General features: G+C 57.2%; 1 protein-coding gene and 1 long non-coding RNA gene across 2 annotated transcripts; one reads left to right on the forward strand and one right to left on the reverse strand.

The window, feature by feature from the left end:
• The first annotated feature begins 2,857 nt into the window (after positions 1–2,857).
• Positions 2,858–5,046, forward strand: LOC115501336. Its single transcript, XR_003964775.1, has 2 exons — positions 2,858–3,301; positions 4,363–5,046. It is a non-coding gene; the product is annotated as an uncharacterized LOC115501336 (long non-coding RNA).
• A 3,471-nt stretch (positions 5,047–8,517) lies between these two features.
• RNF187 (ring finger protein 187) lies at positions 8,518–12,096 on the reverse strand. The gene is made up of 5 exons (XM_030315677.1): positions 11,980–12,096; positions 10,934–11,710; positions 9,407–9,499; positions 8,984–9,205; positions 8,518–8,842 (listed from the first exon to the last, which is right to left on the reverse strand). The coding sequence occupies exons 1-5, from the start codon at positions 12,094–12,096 to the stop codon at positions 8,840–8,842; spliced, it is 1,212 nt and encodes a 403-aa protein (XP_030171537.1). The 3' UTR covers positions 8,518–8,839.
• Positions 12,097–13,382: the final 1,286 nt, after the last annotated feature.

A 13,382-nucleotide genomic window follows, 5' to 3' on the forward strand; every position in this document is an offset into this window, starting at 1 on the left:
GTCTTCTGTTAAGTTTCTCAGTAGCCACATAAGAGTTCAGTAGTGAAGTGATGAACTTTGTTATGTGAATTTCACTCCAATTAAAACGCACACTCCAATAACATACGCACACATGCACACGTGCACACTTGCACACACACACACACACACACACACGCACACACACACACACTATGGCAATCCCTTACTCCAGAGTTCAACTTGGGAACATTTACAGGATGGCCAATTGGCCATAAGTCCTTCCATCCATGTAGATGCCTCCAGGCTTCAAGTTCAGACACATCCAGGTTTTCCACATGCTGTGACTGGGTGTCTGTGTCCCCCATGTGGCACTTTTCTGCATTTTGCACTGGCAGGACCTCTCACACTCAGCAATGTTCTGGACTGTGTCTGCTGCCCTGAGCCTTTCCAACCAACCCCTCCTCTTGGGATCCCTGCCCACCAAGTAGAGGGACTGGAGATGCTCCAGTGGTCCCACCGCCTCTGCCTGTCTACAGAGCATTCCTCCCCAGACTCACTAGGGCATGTAAGAAGCCACCATCCTCTGGGATTCTGTGCACATATGTGGCAGGGGCTTCTGATATCCTGCATCCAGACCACGTACCTTCCCAGAGATTCTGGTCTCTGTCAAAATCTCCCATGGGTACTCAACTCCATTTCTGGTAGACAAGAGTCTGTGGTCCCATGACCCTAGAGTGTAAGGTGGTTGGAGGATCCAGTGGGATCACTGATGATAAGAAATCCACAGTGCTGCCCAGAACTCAGTGATACACTCCCCAGGGACAAGCAGGTTCAGTTGATACATGTCGCCCACCACGCTCTGCTGCTTTGACGGGTCATATAACATCTCTAAGCTCCAATAGCCTCTTCTGAAATGCTTGGAAGTGTCACTCCACGGTGCCACTGGAAAGCATAACTATTTGCAACTGTTCTGGGAGCAGTGAACTACAATTCACAGGGAAGGCAGTATCATTACACTGTCAGGAGGAACATAAGCAGATTGCCAAACCAGGACCAGTGGCAGCCAGGTGAAAAAAACAAAACAAAACAAAACAAAACAAACAACACAGAGATAAAAAATTAAGCAACTTTCACAAGGAAAAAAAAAAGTCAGTCAAAACCAATCTGCTCAGGGCAGTCCACTGCCTGCAGGTGAAACACACACAGGTCAGCACAAACTTTTCAGAAAGCTTGGGGTCCAGGTACCTGCCTGGAGGGTGCAGAAGGGGTAAGAGCAGCCAGGACATAAGAAGCCCAGGAGGCCAGAGGGAGGAGGCAGTGTAACAAGGCCCCAGAACTATTTGGGTTTGTTTTTTTTTTCCAAACCTGCTTTTCTTGCAGGCTGCCAGGTTGACCTGTTGACCTAGGTTTCTTTGCTAACCCAGCTAACAGGCACCTCTAGACTTCTCCACTTTTGTCCTGGTTCAGAATGGGCCAATACGCGACCCACGTGACTGGGAGATTCTGGAAGAGCTCAGACCCTGTCTGGGGGGGGGTGGGGGCGCGGGGGGACCAGAAGTCAGCAGTACAGAGGAAGGCACCTGCAGTTTCTGCTTCCTGCTAAAATCAGTTGTGGCCTTTGGGGACTGAAAACCATGCTGCAGGGGCGCCTGGGTGGCCCCCTCAGTTGGACCTCCAACTTGGGCTCAGGTCATGATCTCGAGGATGGTAGCTCCCAGCCCCGCATTGGTCTCTGTGATGACAGCTCAGAGCCTGGAGCCTGCTTCAGACTCTGTCTCCCTCTCTCCCTGCCCTTCCCCCACTCATTCTCTCTCTCTCTCTCTCTCTCTCTCTCTCTCTCTCTCTCTGTCTCAAAAATAAACATTAAAAAAGTTAGTTAAAAAAATTAAATAAAAAAAAACAAAAACCACTATCTTGGAAGCTCACACATTTTACGTCCTTACCTTTCTCTGCCTCCCCCCATCCAGGGCCAGCTGGGCCAGACTCTGGGAGGCTAGATTAAGGCTCACCTCTGGAGTCCTCTGCGCCAGACTGTTTCAGGCCATGGGCACTTGGAAGAACCTAAGTAGGGTCTTAGCTGCGGAGAAGCCGAGAGTACAACACTAGATGGGAAAAAGGGGGTGAGCGGCGGGGGAGGGGTGGGGGAAGGGGGAAGTTTTCCTCAACCCTCTTAGGAGTCCCTGGCCGCGTCTGAAAATGAAACCGACAGAAGCAGTGTCACAGGAGAAAAGCCTACGACCTCATTCAATAGAAGCTTTAAGGGAGACAGACAACCTTCCTAGGAGACAGGCCGGAGTATTGAAGGCTAGGCTCAAGAAGAGTGCGCAGCCCTGGAGGAACAGGATTAAGAGCCTGGGGTTAGCGTTGCACCCAGGCGAGGAGCTCAGCAAGGCCTGCCTTGGGGTTCCCCGTATTCGGAGATAAGGCGTTAAGGGCCTGGGCCATTACCAGCCTGTGTGCCAACCTTGGCTGTAGGACTTCAGCCGCACAAAGACAAGGAAGGACCAGGACAGACGAGACGGGAAGAGACAGCAGTAGGTCTTCTGGCTGTATTCGGTGTTGCAGCAGCACGGCCTGGACAATGGTCGCGCCGCCCAGCAGCTTGTGCAGCTGGGGGTCGTAGCGGGTGGCCAGTTGCAGGCTGACTGGATGATGCGCGCCCTCTTGCCTGCGTGCACCTTGCAGCCCTGCAAGTCTTGGTTACATGCCTCCCAGTCAGTCGCCGGCCAGAGAGCTTTATATTCCGGGAGCGCCGCCACTGGATGCTGTATTCATCAATGGGGTGTGGGGACTTGCGGCCCTGGATCCTCATTGGCTGCTGTGCGACCCCATGTCCTGCGCTTTGTCCAATCAGACGAGATCTGGAAAGTCGCTTCGTTTGCATACAGCCCGGGAGTGCGGTACTAGCTGAGCTCCCGGCTGGGCTCGCGCGCTCTGAAGGCGCGTGCTTTGGAGACGCCTGCGGCTCTCCGGCCTCCCGGTCTCCCCTGCGGGCTTGTCTGGCATAGGAATGGGCCTTTTGGCTCGGGCACACTCCTCAGGCCCCCGTTCACGCTCCGGTTTCCTCCGAAGTTGCTGACCCCGGCTGGCAGGCGGGGTGCGCGGTGACCCCGCAAGCCCGCGGCAAGAGGAGGCCTGCAGCGAGCACAGAAACAAGGAGCACTAGAGCGGCTGGGCTGGACTTCCCAGAGTGTCGCCTACATCCTGGTCGCCATGGCACCGGCCAGGCGCTGCGCCCCAGCTGTGCGCTCCCCTCCACCGGGGTACGAGGGCCCGCTCGGTCACAGGAGGCGAAGAGGTGGCGCTTCGGACCCTCGCAGTCAGAATAAAATTCCTCAAGGTAAGGAAAGAAAGGAGGCTGCGCGCAAGAGCGACCGGGAGAGGTTGCCTGTGCAAAAGGAGACCCCATCCTTGGTCACCGAACGAGGTCAGTGGTGGTTTTGCTGTGGGATTGAGACCGTTTACAAGATGATTGTTCTGCCCAGAAGGAGACATGAGTTTGTATCCATGGCCCACGTGTTGCGTTTTCTGTTGCTTTTTATGTAAATTTGCCCGCTCGTTGGCGCAAAACCGACCTGAAGAAACAAGACTGTGGAGATAGTTGTCGTGTCCTTTGAAAGTTTCATTCTGACTGGTTGACCTACTTGACCATTTGTTGTGCTGATGATGTTTTAACTGACATTTTTTCCTTTCTAAGTGGTTTCATACTTACTTGGCTCACTAGCACATCGCTTCGCGGAGGAATGTTTAATAAAAGCTCAGAGTCCAAAAGATTATCTTCAAAAGGGGGGTCGGGGTGGATTTCAGTGTATTTGTCTCATTTAAATTAGGTCTTCAGGGACGCCCGGGTGGCTCAGTCCTCTTCAGCTCAGGTCACCAACTCACAGTTCGTGGGTGTGAGCCCCACATCAGGCTCTGCTATTACTGCACAGCCCAATGCAAACCTCTGCACCTTGCCCACTCACACTCTCGCTCTCAAAATAAATTTTTAAAAAATATTTAATAAATCATGACTCCAGAGTAAGATTCCTGTTAGGAAATGAATGAAACACCTCAACTTTGATAAGCCATCTGACTGAGGGAACTCCCGAGCGCCTGGCAGCTACTTTACTGCTTTTTTATTTCAACGTATTTATTTTGAGAGCATGCTCCAGAGCCGGGGAGGGGCAGAGAGAAAAGCAGAGAGAATCCCAAGCAGGCTCACTACTGTCCTGGAGGAGCCAGAGGCAGGGATCGAGCTCACAAACCTCAAGATGGTGACCTGAGCTGAAATCAGGAGTCAGATGCTTAACCGACTAAGCCACTCAGGCATCCCTTTACTGCTTTCTTCTGCCCAAACAAATGTCACTTTCTGACGAGTTCCAGCTGTTACCCAGTTTGTGGTCTTTTGTGCCCTTCCAGGAACTAGCCTTCCCTGAGAAGATGCTGGGCACGCACTGTGCCAGGTCTTTGGATGCTCTGGAGACAGCGGCTCTGATAGCCCAGGGAGGCCCAGGGCAGGGGGCTTCTGGAAGCAGCTGCCGCTGGGGACCCCTGCCTGGCTTGGAGTCTTCAAGACAGGAAAGAAGGAAAAAGAAGACATTCCAAAGAGGATGGGCAGAGGAAGGTCCCCAGAAATCTGCATGGTGTGTGGTGGGCCAGAGACCCGTGGAGTCTGTAGGTCTGGACCAGTATACATGCACATTAGAGTCGATGTTCTCTGTTCATTTATTGCAGCCCCCAACACCTTCCAGGATGTGCACTGCTGTCATATCCCAAAAGCTTCTCAGGATTTTCCCCCCCAAACACGCACAGGCACCCACACACTTGATGAAGAGCCAGTTACAGAAATCCGAGTGACTTACGCCACCCTGGAACTGACTTCCTTCCCAGGCGTGAAGTCCTGTGTTAGGTAGGGACCCCCAGTGTCTGCTGGGTCACCTTGGTGCCTTTTCTTCTGCTTTGCTGTCACTTCCTTTATCTTCATTGCCCTCCCCAAAGGCACCTACTCAGACAGGTACCACTCACCAGTTTTTGGAGTGTCCTGCAACCTTGAATTGTTCGGCGTGCACACATTTTAAGTTTCAGTAAAAAGTCCGTCCTGTTGTTTTGTGGTTTTTTTTTAGTTTAATTTTTTTAATATCTTATATTTGAGAGACTGAGTGCAAGCAGGGGAAGGGCAGAGAGACAGAGGCAGAATCTGAAGTAGGCTCCAGGCTCCAAGCTGTCAGCACAGAGCCCAATGCTGTGCTCGAACTCCTGAGCAGTGAGACCATGACCTGAGCCATTGTTGGAATGGACTGAGCCACCCAAGTGCCCCAAATAGTGCCATCTTATACTTCTTTATTTTTGTGACTCAGCATGGTGCCCTTAGACAGTCCAAGTTCCCCTGTGTCTAGTTCCTGTTTCCCCAGGGCTGCGGCCTACTCCGTGGCCTCCATCCCCCATTTGATTTCCCACCTCCCCCTTGTGGGGCACTGGAGTCTGCCCTGCCCACCCCCTCCCCCATGACAACAGAGCCTTGAATGCTGGCATGTGCATCACCCTGTGGGCCTGGGGAGGACGTCTTTGCAATAGGACATTTGTAAGCAGGGTTGCTGGGTCCAGGGTCACTACACCCTAAATGCCAGGACATCTGGCAGCTTGAACTCCAGAACGCAGCAGGAGAGCAGGGGCTTGGGGTAAGGGTGCAGGGGAAGGGGGGGTTGCTGTCCACTGCCCCATCTCCATCCGGACATTGTGACTTCCAGGCACTACTAACTTTGAGCATTTCTCCCTGGGCTTCTGAGCCTTCTGGCTCCTCTTCTGTACCAGCCTTGGCTGTGGGTCTTGAACCCCATTGCTCTGGGCTCTTCCTGATCTGCAGGAGTTTCCTGCATGGTCTTAGTATGACCCATGTCAGTTGTGACATGCCAGCCTGCGTTAACTCTGGCCGCAGGCCGCCCGGCTGAGCAGAACAGGCATTTTGTACAAGCCTTTGTATCTTACCTGAGGGGACAGTTCCAAGCACTGGGTGGCCCCACTGGCAGGCAAGGATTGACAGTATTCTCTTGCTGTGACCCCACCCCACCGCAGGACCCCCACCGCCCACGGTGAGAGGGTGGGTGTCAGTGCCCAGGTCTACAGAGCTCTGCCCCTTGGGAGGAGCTGCACCTGCATCCAGGACACCATCGGCAGACCAGACTCTCCCCGGACACCTCTGCTGGTCTTAGGCAAGCACATCCGGTCAGGGCACCCTGTGTGCACATCTCTGCAGGACCAGCTCCACCACACAGCCCCCACACTGTAACGGGGACCCAGGTCACGCCCAACCTGTCAACACTACAAACAAGGTTCCGTGACTGTCCGAGGTGCACCGGGGCCAGAAGATGCTGTCATCCAAGGCACGCTGGAGTGCGGTGACACAGGGTACAGGGTAGTACCCGGCCCAGGGTGTAGTTGGCTGGGAGGCAATCTCTGAACCTAACCCCCAGGGCACCCTGCTAGGAATGTGTGTGTGCCCAGGGGCCCTGGGCCACTCCAGGTGGCCTGACCACGTGACACGGGGCAGGGTCTCTGGTCTGCGGCTGGACTTCATGGCACCTGTGTTGGGCACTTTTACTGGACTCTGCTGCTCCCCACTTCTCCCTTCAGCGGACCTTTACCTGTCTCCTCACCCTGTGACAAACGGTCACTGTGAGCACCACAGCCTTCAATGAGCTCTGGGAGCTTTTCTGGCAAATCACCAAGTCTGGGGGGCTGGGGGCGGGTCCCGGGCATGCCCCCCCCCCCCCGACCTCCCAGCCAGCTGCCTCTCCTGTTTATGGAGCTTACTCTCCCAGGCGGCTGTTCAAAGCAGCGGTGCTGGCTCACACCCCCTCAGGGCGTCCTGACCCACATCATCTGGGTTCCTTGTTTCCAGCCCTAACAGAGAACTGGGGTGCCACCTCCCCGGCCCTTCCCGGAGCCTGTCTGACCAATGGTGTGGGCCTCTCCTGCCGTGCTGCTGTCCTGCACCTGGTCAATCAGCACTCCGCAGAGTGCAAAGGGCCCCCCAGTGTGTCTCTGCCCGCCAGACTCAACATCCCTGAAACTGGAAACAAGCAGGTCCACCTGGGATAGATGAGGGGGATCGGAGGGAAAGGCATTTGGGCCCTGCACAAAGGAACCAGTTTCCTCAAAGTGCCCCCGGTCTTCTAGCAGACAAACCTCCACTTCGGGGCCTCTGTGCAGAGCCCTGCCTGCTCTCCTCGGGCTCCTGCCCCTGCACGGACCTGGATCACACGGAGGGGCACACACGAGGACCGCTGAGAGCCCACACGAGACCTTGCTTTGCTTGTCCTCACACGCAGGAGCTTGTGAAGATATTGTACAGTTTCTGTAAGATGTCATTTGAGCGCGGACTCGAAGGCAGGGGACTGGCCGGCCGCACAAATCTGGAGGAGCAACACTATTCCACAGGGCTGAATAGGGGCACGAGGGTGGGGGGGGGAGGTGCCAGCAGGGAGCAGGCAGTTGGGGTGGGTCACGAGGCCCTGGAGGCCAGCAGGGCACTTCGAGAAACTACCAAGTGGGCAGTGGGCCTGGCTGCAACTGCAGGCCATCCACACTAGAATGTTCCTGGCTTGCTGGACACAGGCTCCCTACAGTGCCCTCCCTATGTCCACCCCACATCTAGAGTGGGACGCTTCTAGCACCGTCCCTGGGTCTGAGGAGTCAGGATTATTGTTACTTGGCCATCGTCCCACGGTTTGTCCAGCACATCTCCACAGAGAAGGCAGGCAGGCAGCTGGCCAGGGTCACTCAGCGGAGGCAGAGAGCCCATCAGAGAGAAGTCCCATCTCTGCGGGACCCCTGCGGGAGTCCTCTTCCTGCAGCAGTGTGGATACAGCACGTCCCTGGAGACCCTCTGGGCAGGGGAGGAGGCAGATGGGAGGAGGGATGCCAGGCAAACCGGCTGGAGCAAGCCCTCTCTACTGGGCTCCATGAACACCAGCCACACCCAAACTCTCAGAAACAGAGGGGCAATAGTGCTGAGTCCTCATCTGGGAATGTGCGAATGCACCTACAGGCCTTAAGTCTGCACCATCTGGGAAGACTCCCAGCCTCAGCCATCCTTAATGGCCCCGTGTCAACATTCTAGGACCCCACATCCCCATCTCTGTGCTGCGGCACTATTGCCTGCCCTAATGTACATGATGATGCTACCACTAAGTCACAACTCTGCCACATTCGTCTGTTGGAGAAAACCTGAAGCAAAGGGAGCCAGAGGCAGAGCGAGAGGGAACATGGCGTCCACGTGCAGGCCTGGGGGTGACCTGCACCCGCACTGGTCCTCTGCCCCAGGACACATGCTGTAGGGAGCTCTAGCCACAGTCGACCTGCCTGCCCGCCCGCCCTGCCCTCCAAGTGCCGTGAGCCTTCTCTTCCCTGCACCCTAACTGGATGCCCCACACATGTGCAGGGGTCTGGTCTCCATGTCCAACAGAGCGGCCCCATCGTGGGTGGAATTTAAATGGGGTGGGTGCCAGGCCTGCACAATCTGGGCTGCCTGGCAACCGCCGTGGGCCACGGAGACCCCAGGCAAATGAGACTCAGTGACAGCGACAAGAACTTTATGAAGAGTCGTGATACATTGGGGTCAACAGTACCCACCAGTAGTTACAGGTCTCTACGGTAAAACGGTTACAGCCTGGGGACCACGAATACCCACAGGGAAAGGGAACAGGGAGACTGCTAGGGGCAGTCTTGGCCCACCCAAGGTGGCCACCCGTGGTATGCGTCCTGCGTGTGCACCTCGGTGCAGACCCTCATGGGTGAAGGTCATTGCGGGTCCAGGAGGAGGTGATGGAGGAGCTGCTGGGCGACAGGCCAGGGTGGATGGAGCTGTTACCGTCTGGAGCCAGTAGAGGGCAGGACATCACTGCAGGAGGGTGTGGAGGGAGAGGAAGCTGCTGTGAGAACACCCAGGCCAAAGGCGCCCCAGCCACCTGCTGATGCCTGCCCCCAACCCCGCAGGGCCTTGGCACCCTCCTCTGGGGCCCGGACACAACAGGGGGCCCACCTGAAGCAGCATGCTGAGCCCCAGGTTGCGGTGCCTCCTCTCCAGCTCCGAGACAGCCTGCAGCAGTGACCCAAAGCGCTCGGCCGGGTCTGTGTCCTCGTCCTCTGCGGACCCCTCCTCTTTATCCGCCTCCTGCAGGAAACGCTCCTCCTCCTCGGCAAAGAAGGCCCGAAGCTTCTTGTAGTCGGTCAGGGCCTTCTTCCTGCGGTCCATCACGTGTCCCTGCAGGGCAGGCAGGTGGACGGCACGGAGGGACACCTGTGTCCCAGGGCTGACCCTGGGGCCTCCCGCCTCACCTCTGCCCACCTGGGGAGAAGGGTTGGCTGCACAGCCAGCATCACTCCGGTGCATCCCTGCCAAATGGGGTCAGGGCTCACACCCACACCCTCTCCCTGGGCAGACCCCAGGCTGGAGGACACTTGCCTTCCAAACGGCAGCAGCAGACTCAGCCTGGCCGTGCAGGTCCCGGGCGTCATTCAGGTCTTTCCGCATGATCTCCACAGAACCCTTGTTCTCCTGGAAAGACACATGGTTACTGATGGGTGCAGTCAGAGGTCCAGGGTCCCCCTCACCTGGTCCGGGGGCAGACTCAGCAAAAACGGACTGCAGGGACCAGAGGGGGGTCTCAGCAACCCCTCTAAGCTCTCCCCAGAAAGAACACTGATAGGAAAGGGTCTGCCAAGAATATAACCAGGTAACCAGACATAAGGCCACCCCTTGGGGGGGGGGGCGGGGGGCCCAGTGTTACCGTCACCGATGGGAGGGATGGAGCACGGCTTTTCAAGAGTGCACTGACCTAGACCTAGGGTTCCCCAGCAGAAGCAGAGCCCAGCTCCTGTCCACCTGCTAGCAGCAGTGCAGCCCCTAGCCACCACCCACCAGTGCCACCGCCCGGGGCTCACAGAAACCCCAGGACCCACCCCTGATAATTTGCTGCCATGCTCTCTCCTCCCTCCTCTCAGGTGGGCATGTACCACCATGTCTCAGTACCAAGAAAGGATCCGTCTTTACTCTCAGAAATAGCACTGCCCCCAGCTCTTCGGGGGGGGGGGGGGAGGGGAGGTGGTCCCCTGGGCCCACCTGCACCCAGACTCTCCAATGGCAAGTTTCTCCCCAGGGTCAGGTGCCCCACGCAATGGTCCACGGCACAGCCAAGGTTTCAGAACCAAGTGGGTGGGGGTCATGGAGCGCCAGTATGAAAATGGTCCAGGTAAAGGCGGGGGGCGGGGCCGCACTGGACCACAGCAGGTGACAGCCCAGGCCGACTGCCTGGTCCACTAGACAGAACCTCGGGGGGAGCAGGGGGCACTGCCACAGGGTGACGTCACGCCTGGAGGAGGGGAATGAGGTGCGGTAGGTGAAATACGGGGGTGGGGTCAGCAGATGGTCACTGTCTTCAGTACGGTGCAGGGAGGGGCGGAACTGTCTGAATCCTAGCTGGGAGAGGAGTGTCGGAGGTGGAGAAAAAAGAATACGGTCCAGGGATGGGGCGGGCACAGCCGCCTTACAGGGCTGGGGGATAAGAGGAGAAGGCACCGTCCAGGAGAGAAGGAAGGGGGGAGAGGGCACCGTCCGGCAAATGAGGGGTAACCGAGCACACTTCAGAATAAGGGATCCGGATTGGAAACAGGACAGGGTACCGTCAGAGGGTTGGGGACCGGGGATGACTGGAGGACTGGGCCCCGCTCGGAGGATGGAGACTGCACTGTCCAAGGCCAGAAAGCACGGATGGGGAACAGGACACCAAGCGGGGGGGGGGGGGGGGGGGAATCCGACACCTGCCGAGGTATGGGGGCGGGGAGCCGGGGTTCAGGCTGGGAAACAGAACACCCGCTGAGGGTGTAGGACGGACGGCTGGGGAGGGGAAGTCAGAGCAGCCCGGGGAGTGGGGGGGGGGGGGGGGGACGCAGGCCGGGGACGGGCCGCGCACAGGCCGCCGCCCGCGCGCACCTTGCCGCGCAGCGCCTTTCTCCAGCGCGGCTCCCACTCTGGCGGCTCGGGCCCCGCGGCCATGCGGCAGGCGGCGCACAGCGGGCCCCCGTCGGCACGGCACAGCAGCTGCAGCGCCGCTTCGGAGGCCGGGCCGTCGCGCGCGGGCGCAGCGGCCGCCTCCTCGAGCGCCAGCAGCCGGCGGCTGAGCGGCGGGCGGCCGGGCTCCACGGCGCGCTGCCAGCAGTCGTCGGCGCACTCGGGGCAAGGGAAGGGCCCGTCCTCCTCGGCCCAGAAGCGCACCACGCACGCCCGGCAGAAGCGGTGGCCGCAATCGGCGCGCACCGGCTCTCGCGGCGCGCGCTGGCACAGGGCGCAGGCGGCCTCGGCGGGCAGCGCCAGGGCGGCGGCGGCGGAGGCCCTCCGGAAGGGCGCGGGCGGAGGGACGGTGACCAGGGAGTGCGGGCGAGGCCGGCCCGAGACGCGGCGGAGACCGGGGACGGGGATGGAGAACACGGCCGGAGAGCCTAGGACGTGGACCAGGATGGCGACTGGGACGCGCGGGGCGGGGACGGCGGGGCGCCCCACGCAGGGTCCTGGCAGCGGTGCGCTCCACGCAGGGTCCTGGCAGAGGTGTGCTTCACTCCTTGGGATCCTGGCAGCCGTGCTCCCGTTACAAAGTCCTGGCAGGGGTGCGCGCTCCTCCTTTGGAGTCCCGGCAGCAACGCTCTCCCCGGGAAGGTCCAGGCAGCGGTGCGCGCGTCCCCTCCCGGGTCCTGGCAGCGATGTACTCCACCCCTCTCAGGCCCTGGCAGCGGTGCGCCTCACTCTCCCGTCCGTCGGCCGGCCCACGTCCTCGCACCCTGAAGTCTTACCAGGATGGTCATTTCCCCTTAAATTACTCGTAAACAATACGGAGAGGTGTCATATTAGTATATGAAAACTAATTTCTAAAATTTTTTTGTAAGCTGCCAGGACCTGGGCGGCGAGCACCCCGCCCCTGCGCTGTCGGGGCGGGGCTGGAAAAGGCCTTGGTGGGGCCCTCCCCTCCTGCAACGGCTGGGTACGCGCGGTCCTGCGTGGGCCTTTTCCTCTTGCAACTGCCACGCGCGGACCCTGCCGCATGCAACCGCCCTGCACGCGCCTTGTCGGGTGGGTCTTTTCCCCGTGCAGCCGCTGGGCATGCGCCGTCCCGCGTGGGCCCTCTCCTCGTGCAACCGCCACGCGCTGACCTACCCGCAAGCAACCGCTCTACACGCACCGCACCGCGTGGGCCCTTTCCTCGTGCAACCGCCACGCGCGGACCTACCCCCGTGCAATCCCTCTGCACGCCCGGCCCTGCGTGGGCCCTTTCCCTGTGCAGCCGCAGCCGCTGAGCATGCACCGCTCCACGTGAACCCTCCCGCAGAGCCTGTGGTCCATTCTCCTGGGCATCCCGTGGCCTGGAGGAATCCAGAGCCAGGAGTTTTCACAGATTCAGACCAAAGAGATCCCAGATGACCCAGAGCTACAGGCCCCAGGACATTTGTTAGAATTTCTTTAGGACTGGGGGAGGGGGGGGGGGTCGGGAGGAGGAGCAATCTGTTTTGTTGTTGTATTAAAAACAACCAAGCGTGCAGTTTAAAAAAAAAAAAAAAGTTACTGTAATTTACCACTACCTAATTTTTGTTCTTTTAATTTATCTAAATTTTAGTTAATATACAGTGCGATTTTGGTTTCAGGAGTAGAATTTAGTGATTCACCACTTACATACAACATCCACTGCTTACCCCAAGCGCCCTCCTTAATACCCATCATCCATTTAACCCATCTCCCACCCACCTCCCTCCACCAACCCTCAGTTTGTTCTCTGTATTTAAGAATCTCTTGTGGGTTATTTTTCAACAAACCCCTTTCCCATATGTTCATCTGTTGTTGTTTTTTTCTTAAATTCCACATATGAGTGAAATAATATTTGTTTTTCTCTGTCGTGTTTCATTCAGCATAATATATTCTACCTCCATTCATGTTGTTGCTAATGGCTAGGTTTCATTCTTTTTTGTGGCTGAGTAATATCCCATTGTATGCATAAGTATGTATGTGTCTGTTTATGTATACATACCACACTTTCTTCATCCATTCATCTCTGGTTGGACATGAGCTATTTCCATAATTTTACTATTGCTGATAATGCTGCTTTAAACATGGGGGAGCATGTACCCTTTGAATCTGTACTTTTGTATCCTTTGGATAAATTCCTAGTGTAATTGTTGGGTCGTAGGGTAGTTCTATTTTTAAACTCTTTGAGGAACCTCCATACTGTTCTCCAGAGTGGCTGCACCAGTTTGCATTCCCACCAACAATGCAAGAGGGTTCCCCTTTCTCCAAATCCTCAGCAACACCTGTTGTTTCTTGTTAATTTTAACATTACTTTTAAATGTTAAAAAATTAGCCTGTTATTCCATATGAGTGCAAAGTCTTCCGAATTACA

The sequence above is a fragment of the Lynx canadensis genome, chromosome A1 (assembly GCF_007474595.2).
Source record: "Lynx canadensis isolate LIC74 chromosome A1, mLynCan4.pri.v2, whole genome shotgun sequence".
NCBI classification, from domain to species: Eukaryota; Metazoa; Chordata; class Mammalia; order Carnivora; family Felidae; genus Lynx; species Lynx canadensis.

What these genes read in the sequence shown, in the direction of transcription:
- RNF187 (XM_030315677.1), bottom strand. Translation starts at nt 12,096, where the DNA reads ATGCCCAGCGGCTGCACGGGGAAAAGACCCACCCGACAAGGCGCGTGC. An exon ending in AGGCCCACGCAGGACCGCGC is followed by an intron (nt 11,711 to 11,979) that starts GTACCCAGCCGT and finishes AGGGCCTGAGAG; the next exon opens with GGGTGGAGTACATCGCTGCC. An exon ending in GAAAGGCGCTGCGCGGCAAG is followed by an intron (nt 9,500 to 10,933) that starts GTGCGCGCGGGC and finishes GTGTCTTTCCAG; the next exon opens with GAGAACAAGGGTTCTGTGGA.